General features: G+C 50.3%; 1 protein-coding gene across 1 annotated transcript; it reads right to left on the bottom strand.

Moving 5' to 3' along the window:
* Positions 1-6,228: 6,228 nt before the first annotated feature.
* LOC311328604 (ankyrin repeat, SAM and basic leucine zipper domain-containing protein 1-like) lies at positions 6,229-27,201 on the bottom strand (the record flags this gene model as incomplete). Its single annotated transcript, XM_084462549.1, has 13 exons — positions 6,229-6,276; positions 8,723-8,836; positions 9,082-9,187; positions 11,283-11,395; positions 11,875-11,931; positions 12,416-12,488; positions 13,172-13,218; positions 13,388-13,522; positions 13,661-13,772; positions 21,653-21,764; positions 23,031-23,153; positions 24,768-24,864; positions 27,085-27,201. The coding sequence occupies 13 exons, from the start codon at positions 27,199-27,201 to the stop codon at positions 6,229-6,231; spliced, it is 1,254 nt and encodes a 417-aa protein (XP_084318675.1).
* Positions 27,202-27,802: the final 601 nt, after the last annotated feature.

The following is a 27,802-nucleotide window of genomic DNA, read 5'->3' as shown; positions in this document are numbered from 1 at the left end:
TCTTGCGCTGCAAAACATTCTGGCCTCTCTTTGACGTGGGGGCGGGGTTAGATGAGTGGCGTGTCCAGAGAGGAAGAGGCGGAGTTTCGGGATGCCCACCGCCATATGAGCGCTGCTCAACGTTTTTTGGACATATCTATGGTTTTGATTTATATATGGCGGTGGGCATCCCAAAACCCCGCCTCTTCCTCTCTGGACACGCCACTCATCTAGCCCCGCCCCCACGTCAAAGAGAGGCCAGAATGTTTTGCAGCAAGAAAGTTTTGTAAAGGCAGAAAAAGTATTGTAAAGGCAGAAAAGTTTTGTAAATGCAGAAAAGGTTTTGTTAACACAAAAAAGTATTGTAAATGCAATTTTTATTTTATTTTTTAATAATTAAGTACTAATTTATATATTTTTTGTTTACAATACTTCACTTACGTTTACAATACTTCACTTACATTTACAATTCATATATTTTTGTTTACAATACCTCACTTACGTTTACAATACTTCACTTACGTTTACAATGCTTTCTGGCCTCATTTTGACTCCATAGTCCCGCGCCATGGTGTTGCAGTTCCAGCGGTGGGTTTGAAACTGATGTTGACACTCGATCCAGTCCTTAATCCCGGCTCCGATCGCCTGCATGACTTTGGGATGCTGGCGGCACAGCTGCCGCTGTTTGTTAACTAAGCCTGGGATGTTGTCGCACATCACTTGCGACCCGAGGGTACCCATGTACCTGCATTACAAAAGCATGAAAGCGTTTTCAATGACTTTGACCACTCGTTAAGCTGAATGTTTGATATTAGGGAACGGCTACTCCACTGCAATATGAGTAGGATTGGAAAATAATCGATAAAGGTTGCACAATAATGCTCTCCAGTGGTAGGCTATATTATGCCCAGTCACCATAATCACCATATTCCGGTCGACAAGCGAAATACATAATGTCAGTGTAATCATAATAATTCAGTTAAATTTAAATTCACTATCTGCGTCGACCCCTGAAGTTAGCCAACACATTGCTACAGATAAATAAAAACATATTCCGCTTGGCAATAAGTTCATATTACTAAACTTTGGTCGGTGTGCACATTCGTTCAGGCACCTGTACAAAGCATTTCCATGGGGAAACGGAACGAAGGCTTCTGGGTCGCACAAATCAAACGGCGTCTTGAATTTAAAAAATGTTGTCGCCTAATCATAAACAGTAAACGACAAGGTCGGGTTTTTGCGCGTAAAAAACATAACGATGTGGGTGTTTGTTTAAAGCAAAGCGCATGAGATCTTGAGTTAACAAAGATTTTCTGTGAAGATAGGGCAGATGATCTGCTATCAGGTTTAAATTGCTTACACAAGGGGTGGGCGCAGTCCTGTCTCAGGAATGAGGTGAAGAAATTAGATGTCTCAAAGTATCTGTTCAGGCTAGCTTGACACCAGACACAAGCTTGGCCGATTTCCAAGCGGCAAGGTGTAGAATGTGGTACAACGTGATGTGCGAAACCCTGAACGTTTTAACAAAAACAATCAAATGGACTGCATACCGCTATGCTATTGAAGAGACCTTTGACAATATTATTCTTTACTATTTATAGTTGGTGTAGACATATGTTAAGAATGAAAATGGTCCCAATGCGAAATGCAGATTCCTCAAAGCCGTCCCAAATGTGATGTGTGCATTTAAATTGGATTATCACATTCTTTTGAACTCGCCTCTCAATCTCTTCGATTGTCACGTTGTATTTCCTTTATCTTTGATCTCGCGTTTATGTAAGCGATTTAATGTTCCCAGCGCTTCTTTGTATTGGGAGGTCCGGTCTGCTGACAGGAGGAGTGGACAAACTGGGTTCATCTCCTGATCCCCGTGGAAGAACCGAACGAGAAACCGGGAAATCCATCAAACAACATGCCACCACTGTTACGGGACACATTTAAAGGCTTTATTGAATTTCAAGTGCACTTTGTAGGCTACAGCTAAGAATGTGTTGGCTATCATTATAAGCCGACCATTTCACTACAGCCCTGCCTATATTTTGAAAGTCTAAGTTATTGTATAAAAATGTCTGCATCATGAAATAAGCAAGTGGGACATTTTTCTATATTTTATTCTCTTCTAACCAGTGGCTCTGCTAGATCTGCCACTCACCATTTTCAATTACATTTCAGGTCTTTTTCACAAAATCAATTAAGAACAAACTATTAAGAACAAAATAGAAAACACAAGAACAAAATCTGCGACTTGGGACAGGATTGCTTCTATGCCTTCTGCTCTGGCATCCGTGTCCAAAATACCCCCCCCACACACACACACACACACCTCCCTCAGGCAAACCACTCTCATGGGGCTGGCTAAACACTGTTGGCTCTGGACAGGAGAACACAGAGCAGACCGGCTCCGAGCACGCTCAGCACTACCCAGCCAGCGCCTGGCCTCTTCACCGCCCTGGCCTTCCCACAACCTCCAGCCTGGTCCATCTATGGGAGGAGGAGCACAGTGTCACCAGGGAACGAACGAACGAACACACACACACACACACACACACACACACACACACACACACACACACACACTCTGCCAGCAGCGATACACAGTCAGATAGACTCGTACTACTCAGACACCCACATCCTTTCAAGTGAACATTCAGATCTCACACAGGAGGCTAACCCTAATCCTGACCAGATTGCACTTGTTCTCTGCCAGTTCACCTCACAGAAAGCTCCATTTTAGGGTTAGTAATGGGTGGGAATTGGCTCCATTACTGCGAGTGATTGGCTAGAATAAAGTGGAAAGCACCAGTTACTACCTGGGGAGAGGGCAAGTCTGGTCAAATCACATCACATCTCAGAGATGGCAGCGTCTACTGAATCATGAGTCCACTGAGTCATGGACTCATTTATTGCATCCCTCATCACTTAACAAGCAAACAAACAAAGATTTTCATTCTTAACATATTACATAACATATAATATAATATATAACATAATATAATATATACATATATAATATACTATGATTATTATATATATATATATATATTAACATATGTCTACATCAACTATAAATAGTAAAGAATAATATTCTCAAAGGCTTCTTCAATAGCATAGCGGTATACAGTCCATTTGATTGTTTTTGTTATCATGAGTCATGGACTCATTTACTGTATCCCTTACTCACCAGCCTACATCATTGGGTCTGGTCGTGGTCAACCACCAATATGCCATTTCCGGTAATGTGGGTGGGTTAGAGTAAGTGTGTCATAACTTAGTAATGCAGCTGACGCACTTTCAATTGTCACTAAGAGCATTAATAGAGTTGTACTATTAGGCTACAATTTATTACCATCAAACAATTATAAAAACCCCAATGGTCCCAGAGTTTGGACGGATTCTTACAGTCTGGCAAAAAATATATGTTCCCCATAGTTTCCGTATGAGTGTGAAGAAAGGCATGACTGGCCCTATGCTATGTCTAATACTCACCTACTCCACAGAGCTGACAGACAGAGGTTACTGTCTGACTGACAAAGACAGTTGAACCCAGTCTGGGCCGATAACTCAACCGTTACTGAAGCTGCGGAAATATACTGACATGCACCGCAGAACACAGTAACAGAGAAGCCTAATAGGACTGAGTTCAAATGAGAGTAGCCTCACAGGACTCCAAAATGAGAGCCCAGCTCCTGCAGCTGAGATCCGCAGTTTCAGAACTAGACACCAGATGGCAGACATGAGCATGGTCATATTCTGTCAACTGGCATTGTGGAGATTAGGATTGTAGTCTTTCAGGTTCTTTAGATGATTGTGAATCACCAAATTGTCTGTACAATTATTATATCAATCATAAATTACATTTTTGAATAATCAAATAATTATCTAATCAAATAATTATCTACAAATAATAGGCACTAGTCCATGGTAGGCAATCAACTTCAACTTCGAAAGTAGCTGTTGACAATGGCATCTCTCATTACACAACCACCGAGCGTCTTATTTAGCCTGGAGAAAAATCCACAGGTGGGCCTGATAAAGCACTGCTAATTATGATCTGGTCGTCTTGAAATGTCTGAATCTGGAGGTGATCATACCCTGAATTCCTTTGACATACCGGGACAAAATCTGTCTGAGTTGTCTGATCCTGGATCACAGAATGGGATTTCAAAATCTGATGGATCTGATTTGAGATTAAATGTTTTGAACTCCTGGCCACGGGTAAACTGCTGATACTGATGAAATATGAGTGTCTGTCATAAAGACATGGATCCATATAGCGTTATGTTACTAAAGATGCAAGACAAAGGCCAAAAGGATCCTGAGAGACCCCAGCCACCCGACTGTTCTCTCTGCTACGGTCAGGGAAGAGATACCACACCCACAGGGCGAACACGGAGAGACCCCAGCCACCCGACTGTTCTCTCTGCTACGGTCAGGGAAGAGATACCACACCCACAGGGCGAACACGGAGAGACCCCAGCCACCCGACTGTTCTCTCTGCTACGGTCAGGGAAGAGATACCACACCCACAGGGCGAACACGGAGAGACTCAGGATGTTCTCTCTGCTCCGGTCAGGGAAGAGATACCACACCCACAGGGCGAACACGGAGAGACTCAGGATGTTCTCTCTGCTACGGTCAGGGAAGAGATACCACACCCACAGGGCGAACACGGAGAGACTCAGGATGTTCTCTCTGCTACGGTCAGGGAAGAGATACCACACCCACAGGGCGAACACGGAGAGACCCCAGCCACCCGACTGCTCTCTCTGCTACGGTCAGGGAAGAGATACCACACCCACAGGGCGAACACGGAGAGACCCCAGCCACCCGACTGTTCTCTCTGCTCCGGTCAGGGAAGAGATACCACACCCACAGGGCGAACACGGAGAGACCCCAGCCACCCGACTGTTCTCTCTGCTACGGTCAGGGAAGAGATACCACACCCACAGGGCGAACACGGAGACACTCAGGATGTTCTCTCTGCTCCGGTCAGGGAAGAGATACCACACCCACAGGGCGAACACGGAGAGACTCAGGATGTTCTCTCTGCTACGGTCAGGGAAGAGATACCACACCCACAGGGCGAACACGGAGAGACCCCAGCCACCCGACTGTTCTCTCTGCTACGGTCAGGGAAGAGATACCACACCCACAGGGCGAACACGGAGAGACTCAGGATGTTCTCTCTGCTACGGTCAGGGAAGAGATACCACACCCACAGGGCGAACACGGAGAGACTCAGGATGTTCTCTCTGCTCCGGTCAGGGAAGAGATACCACACCCACAGGGCGAACACGGAGAGACCCCAGCCACCCGACTGTTCTCTCTGCTCCGGTCAGGGAAGAGATACCACACCCACAGGGCGAACACGGAGAGACCCCAGCCACCCGACTGTTCTCTCTGCTCCGGTCAGGGAAGAGATACCACACCCACAGGGCGAACACGGAGAGACCCCAGCCACCCGACTGTTCTCTCTGCTCCGGTCAGGGAAGAGATACCACACCCACAGGGCGAACACGGAGAGACTCAGGATGAGCTTCTTTCCGCAAGCCAATGTTAATTTGTAAACTCTTGTCATTTTCGTAATTTGTAAATTAGTAATTGTAAATTTGTAATTTGTAACAGAGTATTAGAGTTTATCTGTATCAAGCACAATGTTGGAGCCGGCAGCAACGTTTCACTGTGACTGTACACCGTACAGTACAGCACATTACACGTGACAAATAAAGGAATCTTGAAATCTTGGATCTCAAGCTATAGTTTCTAATGCTACCATCAATCACAGGACCCCCTTGCCTATCTCAAGTCAATCTCACTCTTAGCACTTGTGTGTAGGTGTGCGCCCCCGGAAATATGTAAGAATGTGTACTCTAATAATCTCCCAATATGTCATTATACCCAGCACACAGCACTGTAGTGGAAAGTTACCGCTGAGTTACTGCTGTGAATACGCTTATAATTCCTCCTTGGTTTGAGGCGTTGGGAGAGGCAACATAGATGGTGTTGTGAGTAGTTGTTTGCGTTGCCCCTCTTGGTCCACGCCCGAGGCCAGTCGGTCCGTATGGCCTCCATTGGCTGTCAGATTCCTCACGCTGAACCACTCACACCACCTTTCCTCCCAAGCAACTTCTCCCATCCCCTCCCTCCCTCCCACCCTCCCTCCCTCGAAGCACCTCCCCCTCAACCCCCCCCCCCCCCAACCAGCTCAACATCTCCACACTGACAAGCCGCTGTCACACCGCCACTGAGTTATGGGCTGTGAGGACTCTTCCCTGTCAGAACCTTGTGGGTCTGAATCTGAACACACACACACACCACACCACACCACACACACACACACACACACACACGTACCACCCATCACCTTATCCTCTTTAAGAATCCGTCATGGTTAAGGTGAGAGGCTCAGAGCCAATAAGAGTTGGGGAGCAAAAACACAGTGGACACAAGGCACTCCTCAGCCACCCAAATTAGCTGACTGAGCGCTCAGCTACCTAACGTCTGTGGAGGAGAGGGGAGGTCTGTGGAGGACAGGGGAGGTCTGTGGAGGAGAGGGGAGGTCTGTGGAGGAGAGGGGAGGTCTGTGGAGGACAGGGGTGGTCTGTGGAGGAGAGGGGAGGTCTCTGGAGGAGAGGGGAGGTCTGTGGAGGACAGGGGTGGTCTGTGGAGGAGAGGGGGGTCTGTGGAGGAGAGGGGAGTCTGTGGAGGACAGGGGTGGTCTGTGGAGGAGAGGGTGGTCTGTGGAGGAGAGGGGAGGTCTGTGGAGGAGAGGGTGTGCTGTGGAGGAGAGGGGAGGTCTGTGGAGGACAGGGGAGGTCTGTGGAGGAGAGGGGAGGTCTGTGGAGGACAGGCGAGGTCTGTGGAGGAGAGGGGAGGTCTGTGGAGGACAGGGGTGGTCTGTGGAGGAGAGGGTGGTCTGTGGAGGAGAGGGGAGGTCTGTGGAGGAGAGGGGTGGTCTGTGGAGGAGAGGGGTGGTCTGTGGAGGAGAGGGGAGGTCTGTGGAGGAGAGGGGAGGTCTGTGGAGGAGAGGGGTGGTCTGTGGAGGAGAGGGGAGGTCTGTGGAGGAGAGGGTGGTCTGTGGAGGACAGGGGTGGTCTGTGGAGGAGAGGGGAGGTCTGTGGAGGAGAGGGGAGGTCTGTGGAGGAGAGCGGAGGTCTGTGGAGGAGAGGGTGGTCTGTGGAGGACAGGGGTGGTCTGTGGAGGAGAGGGGAGGTCTGTGGAGGAGAGGGGAGGTCTGTGGAGGAGAGGGTGGTCTGTGGAGGAGAGGGGAGGTCTGTGGAGGAGAGGGTGGTCTGTGGAGGACAGGGGTGGTCTGTGGAGGAGAGGGGAGGTCTGTGGAGGAGAGGGGTGGTCTGTGGAGGAGAGGGTGGTCTGTGGAGGAGAGGGTGGTCTGTGGAGGAGAGGGGAGGTCTGTGGAGGAGAGGGTGGTCTGTGGAGGAGAGGGGAGGTCTGTGGAGGAGAGGGGAGGTCTGTGGAGGAGAGGGGAGGTCTGTGGAGGAGAGGGGAGGTCTGTGGAGGAGAGGGGAGGTCTGTGGAGGAGAGGGTGGTCTGTGGAGGACAGGGGTGGTCTGTGGAGGACAGGGGTGGTCTGTGGAGGAGAGGGGAGGTCTGTGGAGGAGAGGGTGGTCTGTGGAGGAGAGGGGAGGTCTGTGGAGGACAGGGGTGGTCTGTGGAGGAGAGGGGAGGTCTGTGGAGGAGAGGGTGGTCTCTGGAGGAGAGGGTGGTCTCTGGAGGAGAGGGGTGGTCTGTGGAGGAGAGGGTGGTCTCTGGAGGAGAGGGTGTGCTGTGGAGGACAGGGGTGGTCTGTGGAGGAGAGGGGTGGTCTGTGGAGGACAGGGGTGGTCTCTGGAGGAGAGGGTGTGCTGTGGAGGACAGGGGTGGTCTGTGGAGGAGAGGGGAGGTCTGTGGAGGAGAGGGGAGGTCTGTGGAGGACAGGGGTGGTCTGTGGAGGAGAGGGGAGGTCTGTGGAGGAGAGGGGAGGTCTGTGGAGGAGAGGGTGGTCTGTGGAGGAGAGGGGAGGTCTGTGGAGGACAGGGGTGGTCTGTGGAGGAGAGGGTGGTCTCTGGAGGAGAGGGTGTGCTGTGGAGGACAGGGGTGGTCTGTGGAGGAGAGGGGAGGTCTGTGGAGGAGAGGGTGGTCTGTGGAGGACAGGGGTGGTCTGTGGAGGAGAGGGGAGGTCTCTGGAGGAGAGGGTGTGCTGTGGAGGAGAGGGGAGGTCTGTGGAGGAGAGGGGAGGTCTGTGGAGGAGAGGGGAGGTCTGTGGAGGAGAGGGGGGTCTGTGGAGGAGAGGGGAGGTCTGTGGAGGAGAGGGGAGGTCTGTGGAGGAGAGGGGAGGTCTGTGGAGGAGAGGGGAGGTCTGTGGAGGAGAGGGGAGGTCTGTGGAGGAGAGGGGTGGTCTGTGGAGGAGAGGGGAGGTCTGTGGAGGAGAGGGGAGGTCTGTGGAGGACAGGGGTGGTCTGTGGAGGAGAGGGTGGTCTGTGGAGGAGAGGGTGTGCTGTGGAGGAGAGGGGAGGTCTGTGGAGGAGAGGGGAGGTCTGTGGAGGAGAGGGGGGTCTGTGGAGGAGAGGGGAGGTCTGTGGAGGAGAGGGGAGGTCTGTGGAGGAGAGGGGAGGTCTGTGGAGGAGAGGGGAGGTCTGTGGAGGAGAGGGGGGTCTGTGGAGGAGAGGGTGGTCTCTGGAGGAGAGGGTGGTCTCTGGAGGAGAGGGTGTGCTGTGGAGGAGTGAGCCACTCCCAGACCACTGACCGTGCTGAGCAGGTTGCGGAGGCAGGACACCTCCTTCTGCAGGTCCCCGGTCTGGGCCACCAGCTCGTTACAGATCGCCTGGGCCTCCCTCTTAGGGTCCAGAGACAGAACTACCTGGAGGGGGTGAAGAGAGGGGAGTTACAAGGAAGGCAGAAAGAAAGAAAAAACAAAACCCAGAGACACAAAAAGCAGTTGAGTCTGTGTGCAGCCCTGCTGTAGGACTCCAGGGCCCTGTACTACCAAGCTAGTTCAACATTTACAGGATCACTTTTCGCTAGCTCGCTCGAGCAAACCAAACAACCGCAATCACGGATAAACGGTACCACCACGGTGGCAATCACGTAGTACACAGGTATTACCTCTGAGCCTCGCAGGGGGAAGCGATTGTTGACATCCTGCACCGTCTCCGTCAGGTAGCAGCACCGCTGCCTCAGGCTGATCAGGAAGTTGTATAGCTCCTCCCTCCTAGAGACAGAGACACACACACACACACACACACACACACACACACACGTTCCTCTTTTATGGAACATGACAGATCGATAAGACTGCATTTGCGACAGTGTCCGCAAGACCGACAACAGGACACCTCAACTCTCCTCTCCACCAACAACCAGTTAGACAAAACACTTAGCGTGGCCGTCTCGGCCTCTCAAAACCCGCTCCGTCTTTTAAAAAGAGAGAGAGAAAAAAAACACACCTCCAATTGATTTGTACCGCTCGCCCTCTTTCTTCATCACTCATTCCCGGGACGCCGACAGCTCTCTGCGTGTTAATGATAGCCCGGCTAGCGCGGGGAGCTAGCACGCTAGCGCTGGGGGGCAGCAGCCGTTTCGCTGTCCTCACACACTGTCAGTGCGGCGTGTAAACACTGTCAGTCAGGCCGGGGCTCCTATCTCCTCTCCTCGGCCCTGGGTGTAAGGCGGTGTTAGTTTATCTAGGAGCCCGCTGAGTGATGTGGGGCCGGGGTCCGGGCCGGAGGTACTTAGGCCTGGGGAGAGGAACGACGGTGGTAGGGTGCTGAGGTGAGGTGAGTGGGGATGATGATGATGATGAAGACGATGGTGGTGGTGGTGGTGGAACGAGGCAGGAATGTGGATGAGATTCTTCCCATACTGAAGGGCATCGGCATGTGTACACAGTGTCACGAGGAAGCGAGGCGTCAGATTGAGACGCGGTAACTTGCACAAGGCACGGGACGGTCCGGATGAGTCAGAGTGTGTGGGAGTAGTTTCTTTAACTATCCACTAGGAAGGTAGCCACTGACGAGACTCCAATTTTTTAGACACTTCTGAATGCTGTTGATAATGTCGTTTAAACTGAAGACATTTTTGCAAGGTGACACGTGAAATCCTAAAAGCTCGGACTTGGGATTGCTGTACGCACACGTACGCAAACACACAGATATAAAGGGAAGCTAGTGGAAAGCTCATCGCTACTGCTTGCCTGACAGGATGCTGTAGGGGGTTTGTACGTGTGTGTGTGTGTGTGTGTGTGTACCTTTTCCCACAGGGAACCGACTTTCGTTCAGGGTGAGCTCCAGTCGTCCGCTCTGCCTGACTCGACTGTTTACAGTATGGGGATTTACTCTGTGGAATTTACCGCCTCTCCGGGCGCGCTCCTCTCCCCGACGCCCCCCTCGCCGCGCCGTCCCTCCCGTCCCGCGCCCGTCCCCGGGACGTCCGCGCCCAGGATTCATGACGTGAAAGAGCGCGGAGAGACGGGGCCGGTTTGGCCCCCGTGGCTGCCTCGTCATCAGTCACCGGGGCGGAGACGAGGCTTCCATCGCATCCCACCTTACAAATCATTACCGGCCCCACTTAAACCATTAGGACCCCCCGAGCTCCGCTCGCCTCTGACAGAGAGGATGATGGGAGGAGGAAGCCGGGAGGGAGGGAGGAGAGGGGAGAGGAGAATAACAGAAGGAAGCACAGTGGGTGAGGGATGGCCTCCAGGGAGAAGGCTGAGATGGTTCAGGTGTGGTGTAGGTGGCCCTGGTTCTAGGACGGGAACGGGGTGGTTTTAAAAATGGCTGCGTAGCTCCAGGTGAACCGTGATAGGCTGTGGCGGTGCCACGCGTTCAGGAAGTGCCACGCGTTCGTTCAGGAAGAGTAGAGTTTGAGAAGATCCTTAAAGGTGGGATAGGTAGTTAGCTTTTGGCTTTATTTGGTAAATTTGGCATAATATCCTTTCAGCTATCAGTAACAGAAGTGCTAGACTTGGATCTCCGTGTTTGCCGCTGCCTCTGTATTTTGGATTCAAAGAATGCACCGCGCCCGAATGTACTGACCAATCAGGGTCTCCATCTCGCCACACCTACCAGTCATGTTTGGAGGGAGGGACTACATCATGATTGACAGGAGGGAGGGGCGGGTTCTTTTGAAAAAGATGACCAATCGGAGGCCTTGGTTGACGTCAAACTACCTACCCCACCTTTAATGGTCGGATGGTGAATCAACGGCCATGAAGCTGGGGGGAATCAACTCTAGCTAAGCTAGAAGATAAACAGGACTTATATGATGCGTGTTTTGGGTGAGCTCTCCCACAGTGGCCAGCGTACCCGGTGTCTATGTTCTCCAGCTGGTTGAGTGTGTCCAGGTCCACCCTGTCCCGCTCCATCTCCTTCACAGCACTCAGAACCTTGTTCTGGTCCTCAGGGTCAGTGATGCCAATCTGGGAGGGGGGAGGGAGAAGAGCAGGGGTGGGTGGAGAGAGATGGAGGAGGGAGAGATAGAGTGATGGAGGGGTGGAGAGAGAGAGAGAGATGGGAAGGTGGAGTGCAGAGAGAGATGGAGGGGTGGGGAGAGAGAGATGGAGGGGTGGAGAGATGGAGGGGAGAGAGAGATGGAGGGTGGAGAGATGGAGAAGGGAGTGAGAGATGGAGGAGAGAGAGAGAGAGAGATGAAGGGTGGAAGGAGAGAGATGGAAGGGGGGAGAGAGAGATGGAAGGGTGGAGAGAGAGAGAGATGGAGGGGGAGATGAAGGGAGAGCGATACAGCTTGCTGCATGTTTTGGCTCCATCTACTGAACACGCTGCCCTATCTAATTCCTTAAGAAGGAAAAATAAATAAACAAACACTGCTGGCGTTCAGGTCCGGGGTGAAGCCAGGTCAGGTGACACACACAGAACACAGGAGGCTTGTTCACTCTACCTTCTGCAGGTCATCCGTCTCCATGGTGAGCAAGTGGCTCCAGGTGACGTCATTCTGCTAGAGTGAGAGACAGAAGCGGTCATCCCACCGTGGGCCTACCATAACCCCCAGCTGAACCATCCCACCGTGGGCCCACCAAAACCCCCAGCTGAACCATCCCACCGTGGGCCCACCAAAACCCCCAGCTGAACCATCCCACCGTGGGCCCACCAAAACCCCCAGCTGAACCATCCCACCGTGGGCCCACCAAAACCCCCAGCTGAACCATCCCACCGTGGGCCCACCAAAACCCCCAGCTGAACCATCCCACCGTGGGCCCACCAAAACCCCCAGCTGAACCATCCCACCGTGGGCCCACCAAAACCCCCAGCTGGATCACCTGGGCTCCCCCACTACCTGCATGTGTGCTCGTCTGTGCGATGCGCTTATCAACCCGTGCCCAGCCAACCCTGTCTTCATTAATCCTACTGACACCAAGCTGATCAGGGTTCTGGAGGACTGTACTACTGTCCTCACCGGCGGAGCTCTTAGGAGCACTCACCATCATGATGTCAGCAAGGTGCTCCAGGTTCAAACCGTGGAGGAGCAGCTCCACATCTCCCAGCTTGGTCAGACTGCGCAGGTTCAAAAAGAAGGATTTGGTGATATTACTGAAGTGAGTTTCCTTAGGGTCCATGTGTCCCGCCTACCTCTCATCAAAGCATAGAGAGTCGTCCCTTGGGACGACCTTAATTCGGAAAAAATACATACGGTAGTCAATGGCGATAAACAAATTTTATGATTTCTTGGTCCCATTTGAATTGTGCCATGACCATCACATATGATATTTGTCAATTTAAAACATTATTTTGCAAGTCAAGTTTGCAGGCAAGTCACAGTTTGTCGTAATACTGTAAAACAGTTATTCCAGAATGAGTTTAAAATTATTAAAAGAGGTGAAAACCACTATTAGTCTGGCCATGTTAAGAGCTGCAGGAATGCGAAAGGAGAGTTAGTCAGTTCTGTGAGCTGACATGGGAGATTAAGGGAGATGGTCATGGCACAATACAGTCGAGATCAAGAAATCATTTTTCTCACGCGTTCAACACCATTCATATTATTTCTCTGATTTAAGGTCCCATGGCGGATTTCTCTTCCTGCTTCCACTTAGATACAGTGCAACGCTCCTGTCAACAGCAAAGAAAAAGTGCATTAGGTACAGGGTTGCACAGGGGTGGAACGTTTCTGGTAAATTTCTGTAAAATGACAAGGGGAACATCAGCTTGGGAATTTTGCCCATTAAATTAGCTTCAACAACCTGCTGTTGGCGAGGGCGTCGCCCGGGCAGGCCAGGATCCTGGCGATCTGGCAAAATGGAAGACGTTCACTTTTCACTGATGTATACATTTGAGGTCAGGGTGTGCAGAGTCACAGAGCCAGCATCAGTGTTTTGGGGGGGGAATGTGTGTGAAAGTCATCCTATCAGCGCGGTACACTGTACAATACTGGGGGTTGGAGGTTGGGGGTTTTGTACCTGTGTTCGTTTGAACACCCTGGCTAGGTCGGCCACGCTCTTCCCCGCAATGGTCTTGAGGTTCCTGTCGGCTCCCAGCTCGAGCAGCTTGAGGACAGCCTGTTCCCTGCCATACTGCACAGCCACTGCTAGGGCCTGGAACACACACACACACACACACACACACTATTCTGACCAAACCAGGCGCGCAACAAAAATGTCTTCCCCAATCAGTGATTGACAAACACAGCCCCCCCTCCTCTGTGCGTCACTCTTCTGGGGTTCTTCTCCTACCGTGTAGCCGTAGAGGTCCTGGACGTTGACCTCGGCTCCGTGGGACACCAGCAGGTTGATCACCTGACTGCAGCCGTCTCTGGCTGCCAGCATCATGGCCGTCATATGGCAGCTGAGGACAAGACACAGAGGAGAGGGGTAGAGGAAGAGAGGAAGAGAGGTGGAGGAAGAGAGGTGGAGAAGTAGAGTAGAGAGGTGGAGAAGTAGAGAGAGGTAGAGGAAAAGAGGTGGAGAAGTAGAGGAGAGAGGTGGAGAAGAAGAGGAGAGGGGTAGAGGAAGAGAGGTGGAGAAGTAGGGGAGAGAAGTGGAGAAGTAGATGAGAGGGGTAGAGGAAGAGAGGTGGAGAAGTAGAGGAGAGAGGTGGAGAAGTAGAGGAGAGGGGTAGAGGAAGAGAGGTGGAGAAGTAGAGGAGAGAGGTAGAGGAAGAGAGGTGGAGAAGTAGAGGAGAGAGGTAGAGGAAGAGAGGTGGAGAAGTAGGGGAGAGAAGTAGGGGAGAGAGGTGGAGAAGTAGATGAGAGGGGTAGAGGAAGAGAGGTGGAGAAGTAGAGGAGAGGGGAAGAGGATGAGGTGGAGAAGTAGAGGAGAGAAGTAGAGGAGAGAGGTAGAGGAGGGGTAGAGGAAGAGAGGTGGAGAATTAGAGGAGAGAGGTAGAGGAGGGGTAGAGGAAGAGAGGTGGAGAAGTAGAGGAGAGAGGTAGAGGAGAGAGGTAGAGGAGGGGTAGAAGAAGAGAGGGGTAGAGGATGAGGTGGAGAAGTAGAGGAAAAGGAGAGACGAGATAGGGAACAGGAACACTAGACGCCACTAGAGGGCGCCAGACACCAAGCCCAGACTGCTCAGGTTGCACTGTGACTGTTCAATACCTCAAGGTGGCCCATCATTAAACTTGACTGCATGAATACATCATTGATTTGCCAAACCGTGCATGTCTACACACACACAAACACCCACATCCAAGGTCTAGGTGGTAATGAGCAAACAGTCGCCCACTACAGAGGGGGCTGTCTAACATGAGTAAGCGGCAATCGAAAACATCTTGCCTCAGGCATCAAAACTCGTGTACATTAACTTATTGTAACAGAGGCATAGTTAGGCTAATTGGCCAATCAATTAATTCAGCAATTGGACTGAGGATGTAATCAGTGTGGGAGTTCATGAAACCTGCCACCAAAATGACGTTGCTCTAAGCTGAATCTCAGGGAGGTGGCACAGCTGGCCTGGCCACAGGTGACCGTCCCATTGTCCAAGGGTCGGCGTGTTGAGTAATAAGTGCAAATAACCACCAACTTTATCACCCATGACTGGTTACAGTGGGTGAGAAAATGGCATCAGTCCAGAGGTGTGGGAAGGTAATTCATCACAATAGCTGACGTTTTCCCAGGAAGAGGGGGAATGTTTTTTTGTGTTTGCTTGTGTGTGTGTGTGTGTGTGTGTGTGTGTGTGTGTGTGTGTGTGTGTGTGTGTGGAAAGCAATTCATCACAATACCTGACGTTTCCCAGGAACACGGGGAATGTATTTGTTGTTGTGTATATGCATGTTTGTGAGAAAAAGAGTTAAATGTGTATTGTTTATGTGAAAAAGAGCGCATTTAAATTCTGTGTGTGTGTCAGTGTGTGTGTGTCAGTGTGTGTGTGTGTGGCTGGTGACATCAGAGCTCAGATGAGAGAGGAGCACAGCAATTTCTCATCCTGACAGATTCCAACAACTTAGTTCCTCTTAGACCAGCAGTGAGGTGACAGTTCCTCTTAGACCAGCAGTGAGGTGAGTTCCTCTTAGACCAGCAGTGAGGTGAGTTCCTCTTAGACCAGCAGTGAGGTGAGTTCCTCTTAGACCAGCAGTGAGGTGAGTTCCTCTTAGACCAGCAGTGAGGTGAGTTCCTCTTAGACCAGCAGTGAGGTGAGTTCCTCTTAGACCAGCAGTGAGGTGAGTCAGGTGACAATGAGGATTTTAGAGCCCTGTAGTCCTGTTTTTTCCAAGGGGCACACAAGTGACAAGGTCATTAACTGAGAGGGGTTGGTCGTGTGTGTGTGTGTGTGTGTGTGTGTGTGTACACTGTATGTGTTTCAGTCTAGCGGTTCCCAGACCAATGGAGAATCAATACGCAGTCGAGCAAACAGTTTTCCAACGTCACAACTCTGAGAACAATGGCCTTGAGAGATAAAGGCCAAACCCTGCTTCTTCTTCTGAGGCCACTACAACAGGGCGTGGCTCGGCCGGCCTCTGACCACACAGTCCGTCTGAGATCCCCCTCTACACTACGTCAATAACAGGCCTTATCAGTAACAGGCCTTGGGGTTTTCAGCAGAAACTTTCGAGTTTCCTGGACACAAAGTTTCGACACCTGTCCCCCTGACCAGCCTTCATCACACCTGTCCCCCTGACCAGCCTTCATCACACCTGTCCCCCTGACCAGCCTTCATCACACCATTGACTGGTCTTCATCACACCTGTCTTACTGACCAGCCTTCATCACACCATTGACTGGTCTTCATCACACCTGTCCCCCTGACCAGCCTTCATCACACCTGTCCCCCTGACCAGCCTTCATCACACCTGTCCCCCTGACCAGCCTTCATCACACCTGTCTCCCTGACCAGCCTTCATCACACCTGTCCCCCTGACCAGCCTTCATCACACCTGTCCCCCTGACCAGCCTTCATCACACCATTGACTGGTCTTCATCACACCATTGACTGGTCTTCATCACACCATTGACTGGTCTTCATCACACCATTGACTGGTCTTCATCACACCATTGACTGGTCTTCATCACACCTGTCCCACTAAAGGCTTCCTACCCTGAGGGGTTGGCTCAGAGAGACTAGCAGGCTGAGGGGTTGGCTCAGAGAGACTAGCAGGCTGAGGGGTTGGCTCAGAGAGACTAGCAGGCTAGCAGAGGACAGCTGGCTATTTAAAACAGGTTAGTAGTCTGGCAGTAGGCAGCCCAGTGGTTAGAGCATCTGACCAGAAAGGTTGCTGGTTCAAGACCGGGCCAGGCCACTTGACAATCATTGCCTACCACTGGGCCATTGTACATATTATGCTGCTTTCCAGTTGCCTCGAGAACTCGGAAGTTCCCCGGCGGAAATGTTATCTGTAATCTGTAAACCTTGGAAACTCGGGGGAACCTCACCTGCCCCAACCACAACTCCTACCTCAAAATCAAAATGGCTGCTCCATGAATCCATTTTAAGTGAAAGCTGTAGTAATACTGTTTATTAGCATGTCTGTCTTATTTTTGTCTCATTAAATCAATCGTATACACAGTACTGTCCAACTTCTATCTGCGGACAGGTTGCCACAGTGTTTGTATGCTCAAAATACCGCATAGTGCGTTGTTATCAACTGGTATTGCCAACAATGGTTAACTTGGCTAACAAAGATCAGGCTAAAGTGGGTTTTTCGACTAGTTGTAAGTGGAAGGCGGTAAACTGAGGTGTGACGCCATACCCAGCACCGAATGAGGACTTCAGAGGCAACTGGAACGCAGTGACCTTACACCCCAACACTAGCTCATAACATTGGAAGTCACTTTGGATAAAAAGACTCTGCTAAATGACCAAATTGTGGTCTTCCCAGAGCCAGCCTTACTCACTATAGTACTCTTGCTGTGTGGGTCTGGACCCCACATCTTGCTCCTGAGCAATGATTCCGTCAACAGAAAGCATTTGTTTATAAGCAGACTGGGGGAAATGCAGCTGGTGTAAATTGCTGGTTTAGAAACTCAGACGTACAAGTGAGGTGTGTGTGTGTGTGTGTGTGTGTGTGTGTGTGTGTGTCTTCGGGGGAGCGGGATGTCAGTAATGTACATAGCCCTTGTCCACGTAACCTCTGTCTCTTGTTACCGTTCTGCAAATATTTTGTCTGGAGAGGAAACAATCTATTTTGTACCCTCTTGTTCTGTAGCTGGCGTGTGTGTGTGTGTGTGCTGTTACAGGGTGTGTGTCATGGTAAGTAACAAACTCTGTGAGGGTGGCCAAGTGGACATGGAGGGGGGGGGTGCAGGGCTGGAGGTAGGAAGGGCTTCATCCTTGGCTTGCCATGAGAAATGTCCACAGATGATGAGAAAGGCTAAGTGGTTCCAGAATCAGCGCTCTCCCTCTTCTCTCTTTCTCCTCCCCCCTTTTGATCACTTCATCCCTCCTCTCCCCCTCTCAGTCCAGTCTTTGGTGTCTGGTATGGTCAGTGTTAAGTTAGGACTGTACAGGGTGTCTGGTATGGTCAGTGTTAAGTTAGGACTGTACAGGGTGTCTGGTATGGTCAGTGTTAAGTTAGGACTGTACAGGGTGTCTGGTATGGTCAGTGTTAAGTTAGGACTGTACAGGGTGTCTGGTATGGTCAGTGTTAAGTTAGGACTGTACAGGTGTCTGGTATGGTCAGTGTTAAGTTAGGACTGTACAGGGTGTCTGGTATGGTCAGTGTTAAGTTAGGACTGTACAGGCTGTCTGCCTCTCAACAGACATGTAAACGCACTGACCTGGGGGCGGAAGGATCAGAGCAGAGTGGACAGAGAGAAGGAAGTCATGGAGAGGTCAGTATTGAGGAGGTGGACAGAGAAGAGGAAGTCATGGCGAGGTCAGTGTTGAGGAGGTGGACAGAGAAGAGGAAGTCATGGCGAGGTCAGTGTGTCGCTGGGGGACAGAGAGGAGGTCATGGAGAGGTCAGTGTGTCGCTGGGGGACAGAGAGGAAGTCATGGCGAGGTCAGTGTTGAGCAGGTGGACAGAGAGGAGGAAGTCATGGAGAGGTCAGTGTGTCGCTGGGGGACAGAGAGGAAGTCATGGAGAGGTCAGTGTGTCGCTGGGGGACAGAGAGGAAGTCATAGCGAGGTCAGTGTGTCGCTGGGGGACAGAGAGGAGGTCATGGCGAGGTCAGTGTGTCGCTGGGGGACAGAGAGGAAGTCATGGCGAGGTCAGTGTGTCGCTGGGGGACAGAGAGGAGGTCATGGCGAGGTCAGTGTGTCGCTGGGGGACAGAGAGGAAGTCATGGAGAGGTCAGTGTGTCGCTGGGGGACAGAGAGGAAGTCATGGAGAGGTCAGTGTGTCGCTGGGGGACAGAGAGGAGGAAGTCATGGAGAGGTCAGTGTGTCCCTGGGGGACAGAGAGGAAGTCATGGAGAGGTCAGTGTGTCGCTGGGGGACAGAGAGGAGGAAGTCATGGAGAGGTCAGTGTGTCCCTGGGGGACAGAGAGGAAGTCATGGAGAGGTCAGTGTGTCGCTGGGGGACAGAGAGGAGGAAGTCATGGAGAGGTCAGTGTGTCGCTGGGGGACAGAGAGGAGGTCATGGAGAGGTCAGTGTGTCGCTGGGGGACAGAGAGGAAGTCATGGAGAGGTCAGTGTGTCGCTGGGGGACAGAGAGGAGGTCATGGAGAGGTCAGTGTGTCGCTGGGGGACAGAGAGGAAGTCATGACGAGGTCAGTGTGTCGCTGGGGGACAGAGAGGAGGAAGTCATGGAGAGGTCAGTGTGTCGCTGGGGGACAGAGAGGAAGTCATGGAGAGGTCAGTGTGTCGCTGGGGGACAGAGAGGAGGTCATGGAGAGGTCAGTGTGTCGCTGGGGGACAGAGAGGAGGAAGTCATGGAGAGGTCAGTGTGTCGCTGGGGGACAGAGAGGAAGTCATGGCGAGGTCAGTGTGTCGCTGGGGGACAGAGAGGAGGAAGTCATGGAGAGGTCAGTGTGTCGCTGGGGGACAGAGAGGAGGAAGTCATGGAGAGGTCAGTGTGTCGCTGGGGGACAGAGAGGAGGAAGTCATGGAGAGGTCAGTGTGTCGCTGGGGGACAGAGAGGAAGTCATGGAGAGGTCAGTGTGTCGCTGGGGGACAGAGAGGAAGTCATGGAGAGGTCAGTGTGTCGCTGGGGGACAGAGAGGAGGAAGTCATGGAGAGGTCAGTGTGTCGCTGGGGGACAGAGAGGAGGAAGTCATGGAGAGGTCAGTGTGTCGCTGGGGGACAGAGAGGAGGAAGTCATGGAGAGGTCAGTGTGTCGCTGGGGGACAGAGAGGAGGAAGTCATGGAGAGGTCAGTGTGTCGCTGGGGGACAGAGAGGAGGAAGTCATGGAGAGGTCAGTGTGTCGCTGGGGGACAGAGAGGAGGAAGTCATGGCGAGGTCAGTGTGTCGCTGGGGGACAGAGAGGAAGTCATGGAGAGGTCAGTGTGTCGCTGGGGGACAGAGAGGAAGTCATGGAGAGGTCAGTGTGTCGCTGGGGGACAGAGAGGAGGTCATGGAGAGGTCAGTGTGTCGCTGGGGGACAGAGAGGAGGAAGTCATGGAGAGGTCAGTGTGTCGCTGGGGGACAGAGAGGAAGTCATGGAGAGGTCAGTGTGTCGCTGGGGGACAGAGAGGAGGAAGTCATGGAGAGGTCAGTGTGTCGCTGGGGGACAGAGAGGAGGTCATGGAGAGGTCAGTGTGTCGCTGGGGGACAGAGAGGAGGTCATGGAGAGGTCAGTGTGTCGCTGGGGGACAGAGAGGAAGTCATGGAGAGGTCAGTGTGTCGCTGGGGGACAGAGAGGAAGTCATGGAGAGGTCAGTGTGTCGCTGGGGGACAGAGAGGAGGTCATGGAGAGGTCAGTGTGTCGCTGGGGGACAGAGAGGAGGAAGTCATGGAGAGGTCAGTGTGTCGCTGGGGGACAGAGAGGAGGAAGTCATGGAGAGGTCAGTGTGTCGCTGGGGGACAGAGAGGAGGAAGTCATGGAGAGGTCAGTGTGTCGCTGGGGGACAGAGAGGAGGAAGTCATGGAGAGGTCAGTGTGTCGCTGGGGGACAGAGAGGAGGAAGTCATGGAGAGGTCAGTGTGTCGCTGGGGGACAGAGAGGAAGTCATGGCGAGGTCAGTGTGTCGCTGGGGGACAGAGAGGAAGTCATGGAGAGGTCAGTGTGTCGCTGGGGGACAGAGAGGAGGAAGTCATGGAGAGGTCAGTGTGTCGCTGGGGGACAGAGAGGAAGTCATGACGAGGTCAGTGTGTCGCTGGGGGACAGAGAGGAAGTCATGGCGAGGTCAGTGTGTCGCTGGGGGACAGAGAGGAAGTCATGGAGAGGTCAGTGTGTCGCTGGGGGACAGAGAGGAGGAAGTCATGGCGAGGTCAGTGTGTCGCTGGGGGACAGAGAGGAGGTCATGGAGAGGTCAGTGTGTCGCTGGGGGACAGAGAGGAGGAAGTCATGGAGAGGTCAGTGTGTCGCTGGGGGACAGAGAGGAGGAAGTCATGGAGAGGTCAGTGTGTCGCTGGGGGACAGAGAGGAAGTCATAGCGAGGTCAGTGTGTCGCTGGGGGACAGAGAGGAGGAAGTCATGGCGAGGTCAGTGTGTCGCTGGGGGACAGAGAGGAAGTCATGACGAGGTCAGTGTGTCGCTGGGGGACAGAGAGGAAGTCATGGAGAGGTCAGTGTGTCGCTGGGGGACAGAGAGGAGGAAGTCATAGAGAGGTCAGTGTGTCGCTGGGGGACAGAGAGGAAGTCATGGAGAGGTCAGTGTGTCGCTGGGGGACAGAGAGGAAGTCATGGCGAGGTCAGTGTGTCGCTGGGGGACAGAGAGGAGGAAGTCATAGAGAGGTCAGTGTGTCGCTGGGGGACAGAGAGGAGGTCATGGCGAGGTCAGTGTGTCGCTGGGGGACAGAGAGGAGGAAGTCATGGAGAGGTCAGTGTGTCGCTGGGGGACAGAGAGGAGGTCATGGAGAGGTCAGTGTGTCGCTGGGGGACAGAGAGGAAGTCATGGCGAGGTCAGTGTGTCGCTGGGGGACAGAGAGGAGGAAGTCATGGAGAGGTCAGTGTGTCGCTGGGGGACAGAGAGGAAGTCATGGCGAGGTCAGTGTGTCGCTGGGGGACAGAGAGGAAGTCATGGCGAGGTCAGTGTGCTCGGGACAGGGTTGCAAGGCAACAAAAGATGATTTGCCAAGCAACGAGCAAGAGTTTTACAAACGTTTTCCTAAGCTTACTCCAAAAACTGAAATGTCAAGGTACAAAGAGGACATGATAGAACAGACAGTCAACACACACACACACACTTCTCACCTGTCCAACATGTTGGGATCTGCGTTTCTGGACAGAAGAAGCTCCACGCACTTGACAACCTTGTCCTCGCTGGTGGATGATGTGACTGCAGCCATTAGTACTGTGTATTGGTCTGTGTGTGTGTGTGTGTGTGTGTGTGTGTGTGTGTGTGTGTGTGTGTGTGTGTGTGTGTGTGTGAGAGTGTTTGTGTGTAAAGGGAAGGGGGGGATACAACTGCATTAGTATCAGGAAACATTTGAATTTTGAACAGTCATACTCATGTCCATTAATCAACGATTCATATGGTTTAGTGACCCATGTCAAAACCACACAGTCCATGTGGACTGCAGACTGTGTGTTGCCCAGTTGGCACCGAACTGACCTGGATGAGACAGCTCATAGACAAAGAGAGCTGCCAAACTGGACAGATGCCCATTTCTGGTGATCAATATTCCTTTATCTCAGAGCAGGAACTATGGCTTTCTGTATGGATCAGGCTGCAGTGGAACTGTCTCTCTCATATCGTGTGTGCGTGTGTGTGTATGTGTGTGTGTGTGTGTGAGAGAGAGAGCAGGTCTGTACGGCAGAGAGCAGACTGCCGGTTTGTGTCTGTGGTGGATGGGGGAAAATAAATAAAAGACCCCGGTTGGCCTGGCAGAATGACGACAGCTTTACCGCCCCCCCCCCCCCCCCACTCTCTCTCTGCGGAACACAAATCAGGAAGTGGCCGTAACCCTCCTGTTTAACTGTTTCCTTTGAACACTCAGGATCCATCAACCTTGTGTTGTAACACTGCCTTAAATGATGTTCTTACGCACGCGCACGCACACACCTACGAACCCCCTACAGCATCCAGCCATCCCAAGTCTTGTATTAGCCAAGGTCCGGTCCTAGATCCATGACATACCTCCTCTTTAACCCTCTCCCTGTCTCTCTCCGACTCTCTTTTTCCTCCCTCCCTCTCTCTCTTTCTCCGGATCACTAGATCCGACAGACCCCTCCAGAGACAGGGAACGAGAGTGTAAACTGAAAACACACCGGCGGATTAGAGGGATGTTTTGTGAGAGTTCCTCTTTGGCGTCATAGCTATTAAGTAATGGCAGATGAAGCAGAGTGGCGCGCCATCTAACTGGTTCCCACGTCCTTGGCCGGGGCACGTGTGGAAATTGAAAGAAGGTGTGAGAGGGAGGGGAGGGGAAGCTTTTGAGTGTGACACAGGTTGTGTTTCATAGAGTGAGTGGCCGATTGAGGCATTAGTCACAGACCGCGCTGGTGGTGTTTGACATGACAATCCTTTCATTATCCTGAAACCCGGAATCGTTTCTGAAAGCCGACCATTTCCCGATCTGAAGTGGAAGTGATCGTTGTTCTGAAGTGGAAGTGATCGTTGTAGTCTTACTTTTACTGTAGTTGGCGCTGGCTCCTCTGTCCAGCAGCAGCTTGGCCACGTCATGGTGAGCTGCGTGAACGGCACACATGAGAGGCGTCCAGTCACAGCCCAGCCTCGTCTCCACGTCCACACCTAACACAGGTCCACAGTTAGAGGTCTGAGGTATATGGGCCTGGTTAGCTTACATCTCAGCAAACTACATCCAACTGCAATCAATTCATTCATGAAGACCCTTGAGCTTGTTGGCTGTTTTCATCAATTCAGTTTCTCAACATACTGTAGGAAGATGTTACTGCCCGGTGGCTGTTTAAATCAATTCAGTTTCTCGACAACTGTGTTAAGATGTTATCGTGTATTTATTACAAGGCTCTCTGAAATACTCAATTCTGATTGGACAATCAACACATTCTACAGTCGATTATTTCTGAATAACTGACACGATAGAGGCAATGGAACAATAATGACCTCTGCTAGGGGTAACATTGTTCAACCGTTGTTATCAAGCAAAGGTTTAGTTCATTCTCTGGCGAAAGAAAAAGTGTAGGCTGTTGCTAGGTCTATTACAATGTTTAAATTTCACTTTCAATGGAAATTACAACTAACATAGTTGGCTATGTACTACGTAATGTTGCACTGTTGTTATGGAGCCAAGAAACTGCAGCAGTGTTGATGGTTGATAGCGTAGCCAAACATTTTTTTTGTTATAGCTACAAACAAAATAAACAAGTGGTTCTCAAATGGGGGTACGCATAACACTAGGGGTATGGGGGGTTTTTTTCTTCTTTTTTTTTTAAGTTACTTTTAAAAATATCTATTATACTATAATAGGTTCAATGAAGACATTTAAATATACATTTTACATCCAAGTTCGAGAAAACACATTTTATATTCAATAGTCACCACAATATCAGCCAAAGCACAGTCTACTCTTACGGCTGCCATAAGAATACAGTAGACTGTGCCTCTCAAATCTATGTTTGATCTTTGAAATGTAGCATTAAAGTGTTTTTCAGTTACAAGGTTGGTATTTAAATCAGACATTGATGGCGCTGTATTGTACATCTTTAGAGCCTTTTTTTCTACCAAAAATGTTTTGCGCTGGTCAGGGGGTACTTTGCTGAAAAAATATTGGGGGTACATTATCAGAAAAGGTTTGAGAACCGCTGTTCTAAACAATATTTTGTCTCTATGTATTCAAGATAACGTATGGCCAGCCGGTCATTATTGAAAAATAAGAGCCCGAAAGTCTACGTGCTGCCCCACAAGGTAACTCATTGAGAGTTGTATTTTCAGCACTATGTGCAAGTAGCCACTGATAAGACCTACCATTGATAAGACCTACCATTGATCACACCTACCATTGATCACACCTACCATTGATCACACCTACCATTGATGATCAGACCTACCATTGATAAGACCTACCATTGATGATCAGACCTATCATTGATAAGACCTACCATTGATCAGACCTACCATTGATAAGACCTACCATTGATAAGACCTACCATTGATCACACCTACCATTGATAAGACCTACCATTGATAAGACCTACCATTGATCAGACCTACCATTGATCAGACCTACCATTGATAAGACCTACCATTGATCACACCTACCATTGATAAGACCTACCATTGATAAGACCTACCATTGATCACACCTACCATTGATAAGACCTACCATTGATAAGACTACCATTGATAAGACCTACCATTGATAAGACTACCATTGATAAGACCTACCATTGTCCAACAACTGCTGAACTAACTGGATGTTGCCCGTGTAGACGGCTTGTTTCATCGTGCCGTCCTCTGCCTCTGGCACCACTTCATCTGTGCCCTGGACACAGGTCATAGTTTCATTAGAAATAAGAACAAATCAAACACTAAAGACGCTAGATAGTTCTATTTGAGTACTCAATAGTACTACCTACCTGCCTAACTGGTTTGATTTGGGGTGGCCTTGTCTTACACTACAGGGCCACAGAACACAAACACTACAGGGCCACTAAACAACAAATACTGCCTATCTAGACACTGCCATGGTCACCGTGCTTGGAAGGGTTTTTTCTCCATTCGAATTTGCGAGGTGGCCATGGGTGTATGAGGTGGCCATCTTGGTGTTTTTCTAAGCCACCTTGCAGATTGTATTTCATTTTAAAAATGGCGATAACCCACTAATTTAGGTTAAGCCTTGTGCGTTTCCCCATTCAGTGGCGCTGCACACGCAGCAAAGACCTCCATTGATGACTCTTTTTTTGTCTTCCACATTTGCTCTGATGAAGACTGTAGTACAACTGCAAAGACAACATTAACAACAGACTGTAGTACAGACTGCAAAGACTGACTAGCATATAGAAATAGCTTGTCATTATCCAGCTAGCATTTAGTTTTTGCCAGACAACATGTATGATCACACACAGCGAAATGTCATCAATGATACCACAATCACAACAAATGTCAGAAGAAACCCCAAATATGCTATTTTGCATTAAAGTATAGGAAGGCTCCCTTCCAACGAGTCATCGCCAAGGAGGTCCATCGCTCTGAACCCATGGCCAGAAGCAGTGGGTGAGTTAAATGGCTGGTTCCCCTTACATGAAAGTAAATCAACACAGATGTAAAGGTATGAGAATTTCATCATGATTATAGTCACCAAAATGATCACGGTTATCGGTATTATCACAGTGTAGGTGCTGATGTGTGGAGTACAAAAAGTACAGATACACACTGAAATAATTTCCCCAAGTTTTATACTGAAAAGTATTGCCCCCGGATCAATTTGGATAGGCATATTTCAGTTACCAATTTTGCTTGAACATGAGAGAGATTCTGAGAGAACTAATGCTGTACAAGTGAACAAGGAACCTTCTAACTTTGTGCATTATTATTAAAACCATTAAAGGAGTAATTGGTAGTGGAGTAGTGGTATTTGGCATCATAAGCTCGTTTATTTACAATCATATACAATGGTCAATATAAAAATCTTGACGAATTGGGCAGTCTTTAGTGCTCATTGTTCATGTCACAGATAAGTACACAATGGATCTCTATGAGCATATATCTATATACTGTAGGTTATGAAAATAAAATAAAAAAAACAACGCCTACACTTAGGCCTAGTTTAAAGTGTTTTCACAGTCCAAACAGACATGTCTCTACATGGTATAGGTTGTTTAATGTAGGCTACATGTTCATCATCCTTTGGGCCCTATTTTGGTGAATCTGACGCTGTCGGTGACACAGATGCAAAAGTGAGGATGCTGGACCTTTGAAAGGGGTAGTGTGCTATTTGGGACATTTAGTCCTATTTGTTGTCTGTCATGAACCTGAAATAATAATTTCACTGATCGTTCCAGTATTTTATAGGTGTTTGGCATGACTTGCATATTGAGACCAGTAAGATTACACCCTGTGCTTCCTGTCTCGGAAAAGCACATTTATCAGTTTTCCAACGCATTTCTATGTGTCATTGGCATTGATAGGAGAAGCCATGCGAGTGAATGGCAGAACCCAGAGATGAAGTGTAGAGAAAAGATGAGAGGACCCAGGGCAGACCCTTGTGGAACCCCTGTAGTCGGAGTACGTGGTATAACTATAGCAGACATCAACCCTCTCCATGTCACCTAGTAGAAGCTAGGGTCAGGTAGGATCATGGATGCAAACAGGGAGCGTGCAGAGCTAGGGGGAGAGGCTAGGGTCAAACCGCGGAGGGCACGCGATTTCATTTGCTAGCTAGTGAACATGGCCTGATAGCTATGTAACTGGCGGAGGTCTGCGTGCACGCTAGCATTTAGATAGCAAGATAGCTACTAGCTAAATTCGAGCCAGCCAGTAGGTAACGTTTAATGTCCCGATGTCGCCCGTCAGTATCGCTTCCATCTCCACTTTGCCCGCTGGGTTCAAACGTGTCCCCTGACTTGCCAACCGACATGACAACCTTCATAAACACGCTTTAGCCAGCTAGGGCCTACGCCGCTGAAGAGCTCGCAATTCAATGCCGTGGGTGGGCGGTATTTCTACTCCGAAGTGAGTAGAAATACAACTCGGTTATCTATACCTGCAATACCTTAGTGTAGTAGTCTGTTTTCGACGACGAGATTCCGATATCCCATTCATCATTGCTCCCGTCGCTTTCATCTCCAGCAGGGAATGCGTATTCCACTTCGTTTATCATGTTAATCACTTCACTTACGCTTCTGTCCTACGCACACTGTACGTGAGCTTCTGTCCTACGCACACTGTACGTGAGCTTCTGTCCTACGCACACTGTACGTGAGCTAATCCTCTGCGCGATCATGGATGGATTGATCTACTGCTGCACTGTGGCGCACGTGACCCGCGGGTTTACTTCACCGTGACCTTTGCACTGTAACACCAAAATACTCCCATAATCTGAGATGGGCAAATATACATGAAAATATACCGTTAGGCCTATCTTGTTACAAAATACCTCTCAAATAAATGCATCAAAATAAAATACATAATACTGGTGCCAGAAAATGTATCAAGAAGGTTATCTTGTAAAATATGTATTTTTATTTTAAAAATACAGGAAAATAGTTTTTTGTCCTCAATATGAACAGTTTATTATTATTATTACTGACGCCTTATGTTATCATACTTTTCAAGACCCATTTTACAATGTTGGTGTTACACTGTCCTGTTGTAAGTAGTCACATGACAACATTACTAATATCAAAAGCTATTGGTTCAAGTTTTAACCGATGGTAGGGGGTTTGCACACTGTACCTTTTAATTTGGGGCAAAAGGCCCCC

This window comes from Borostomias antarcticus, assembly GCF_949987555.1.
Source record: "Borostomias antarcticus genome assembly, contig: scaffold_123, whole genome shotgun sequence".
NCBI classification, from domain to species: Eukaryota; Metazoa; Chordata; class Actinopteri; order Stomiiformes; family Stomiidae; genus Borostomias; species Borostomias antarcticus.
Note: the sequence above shows the minus strand (reverse complement) of the source record. Positions and strands in the feature narration are given on the sequence as shown.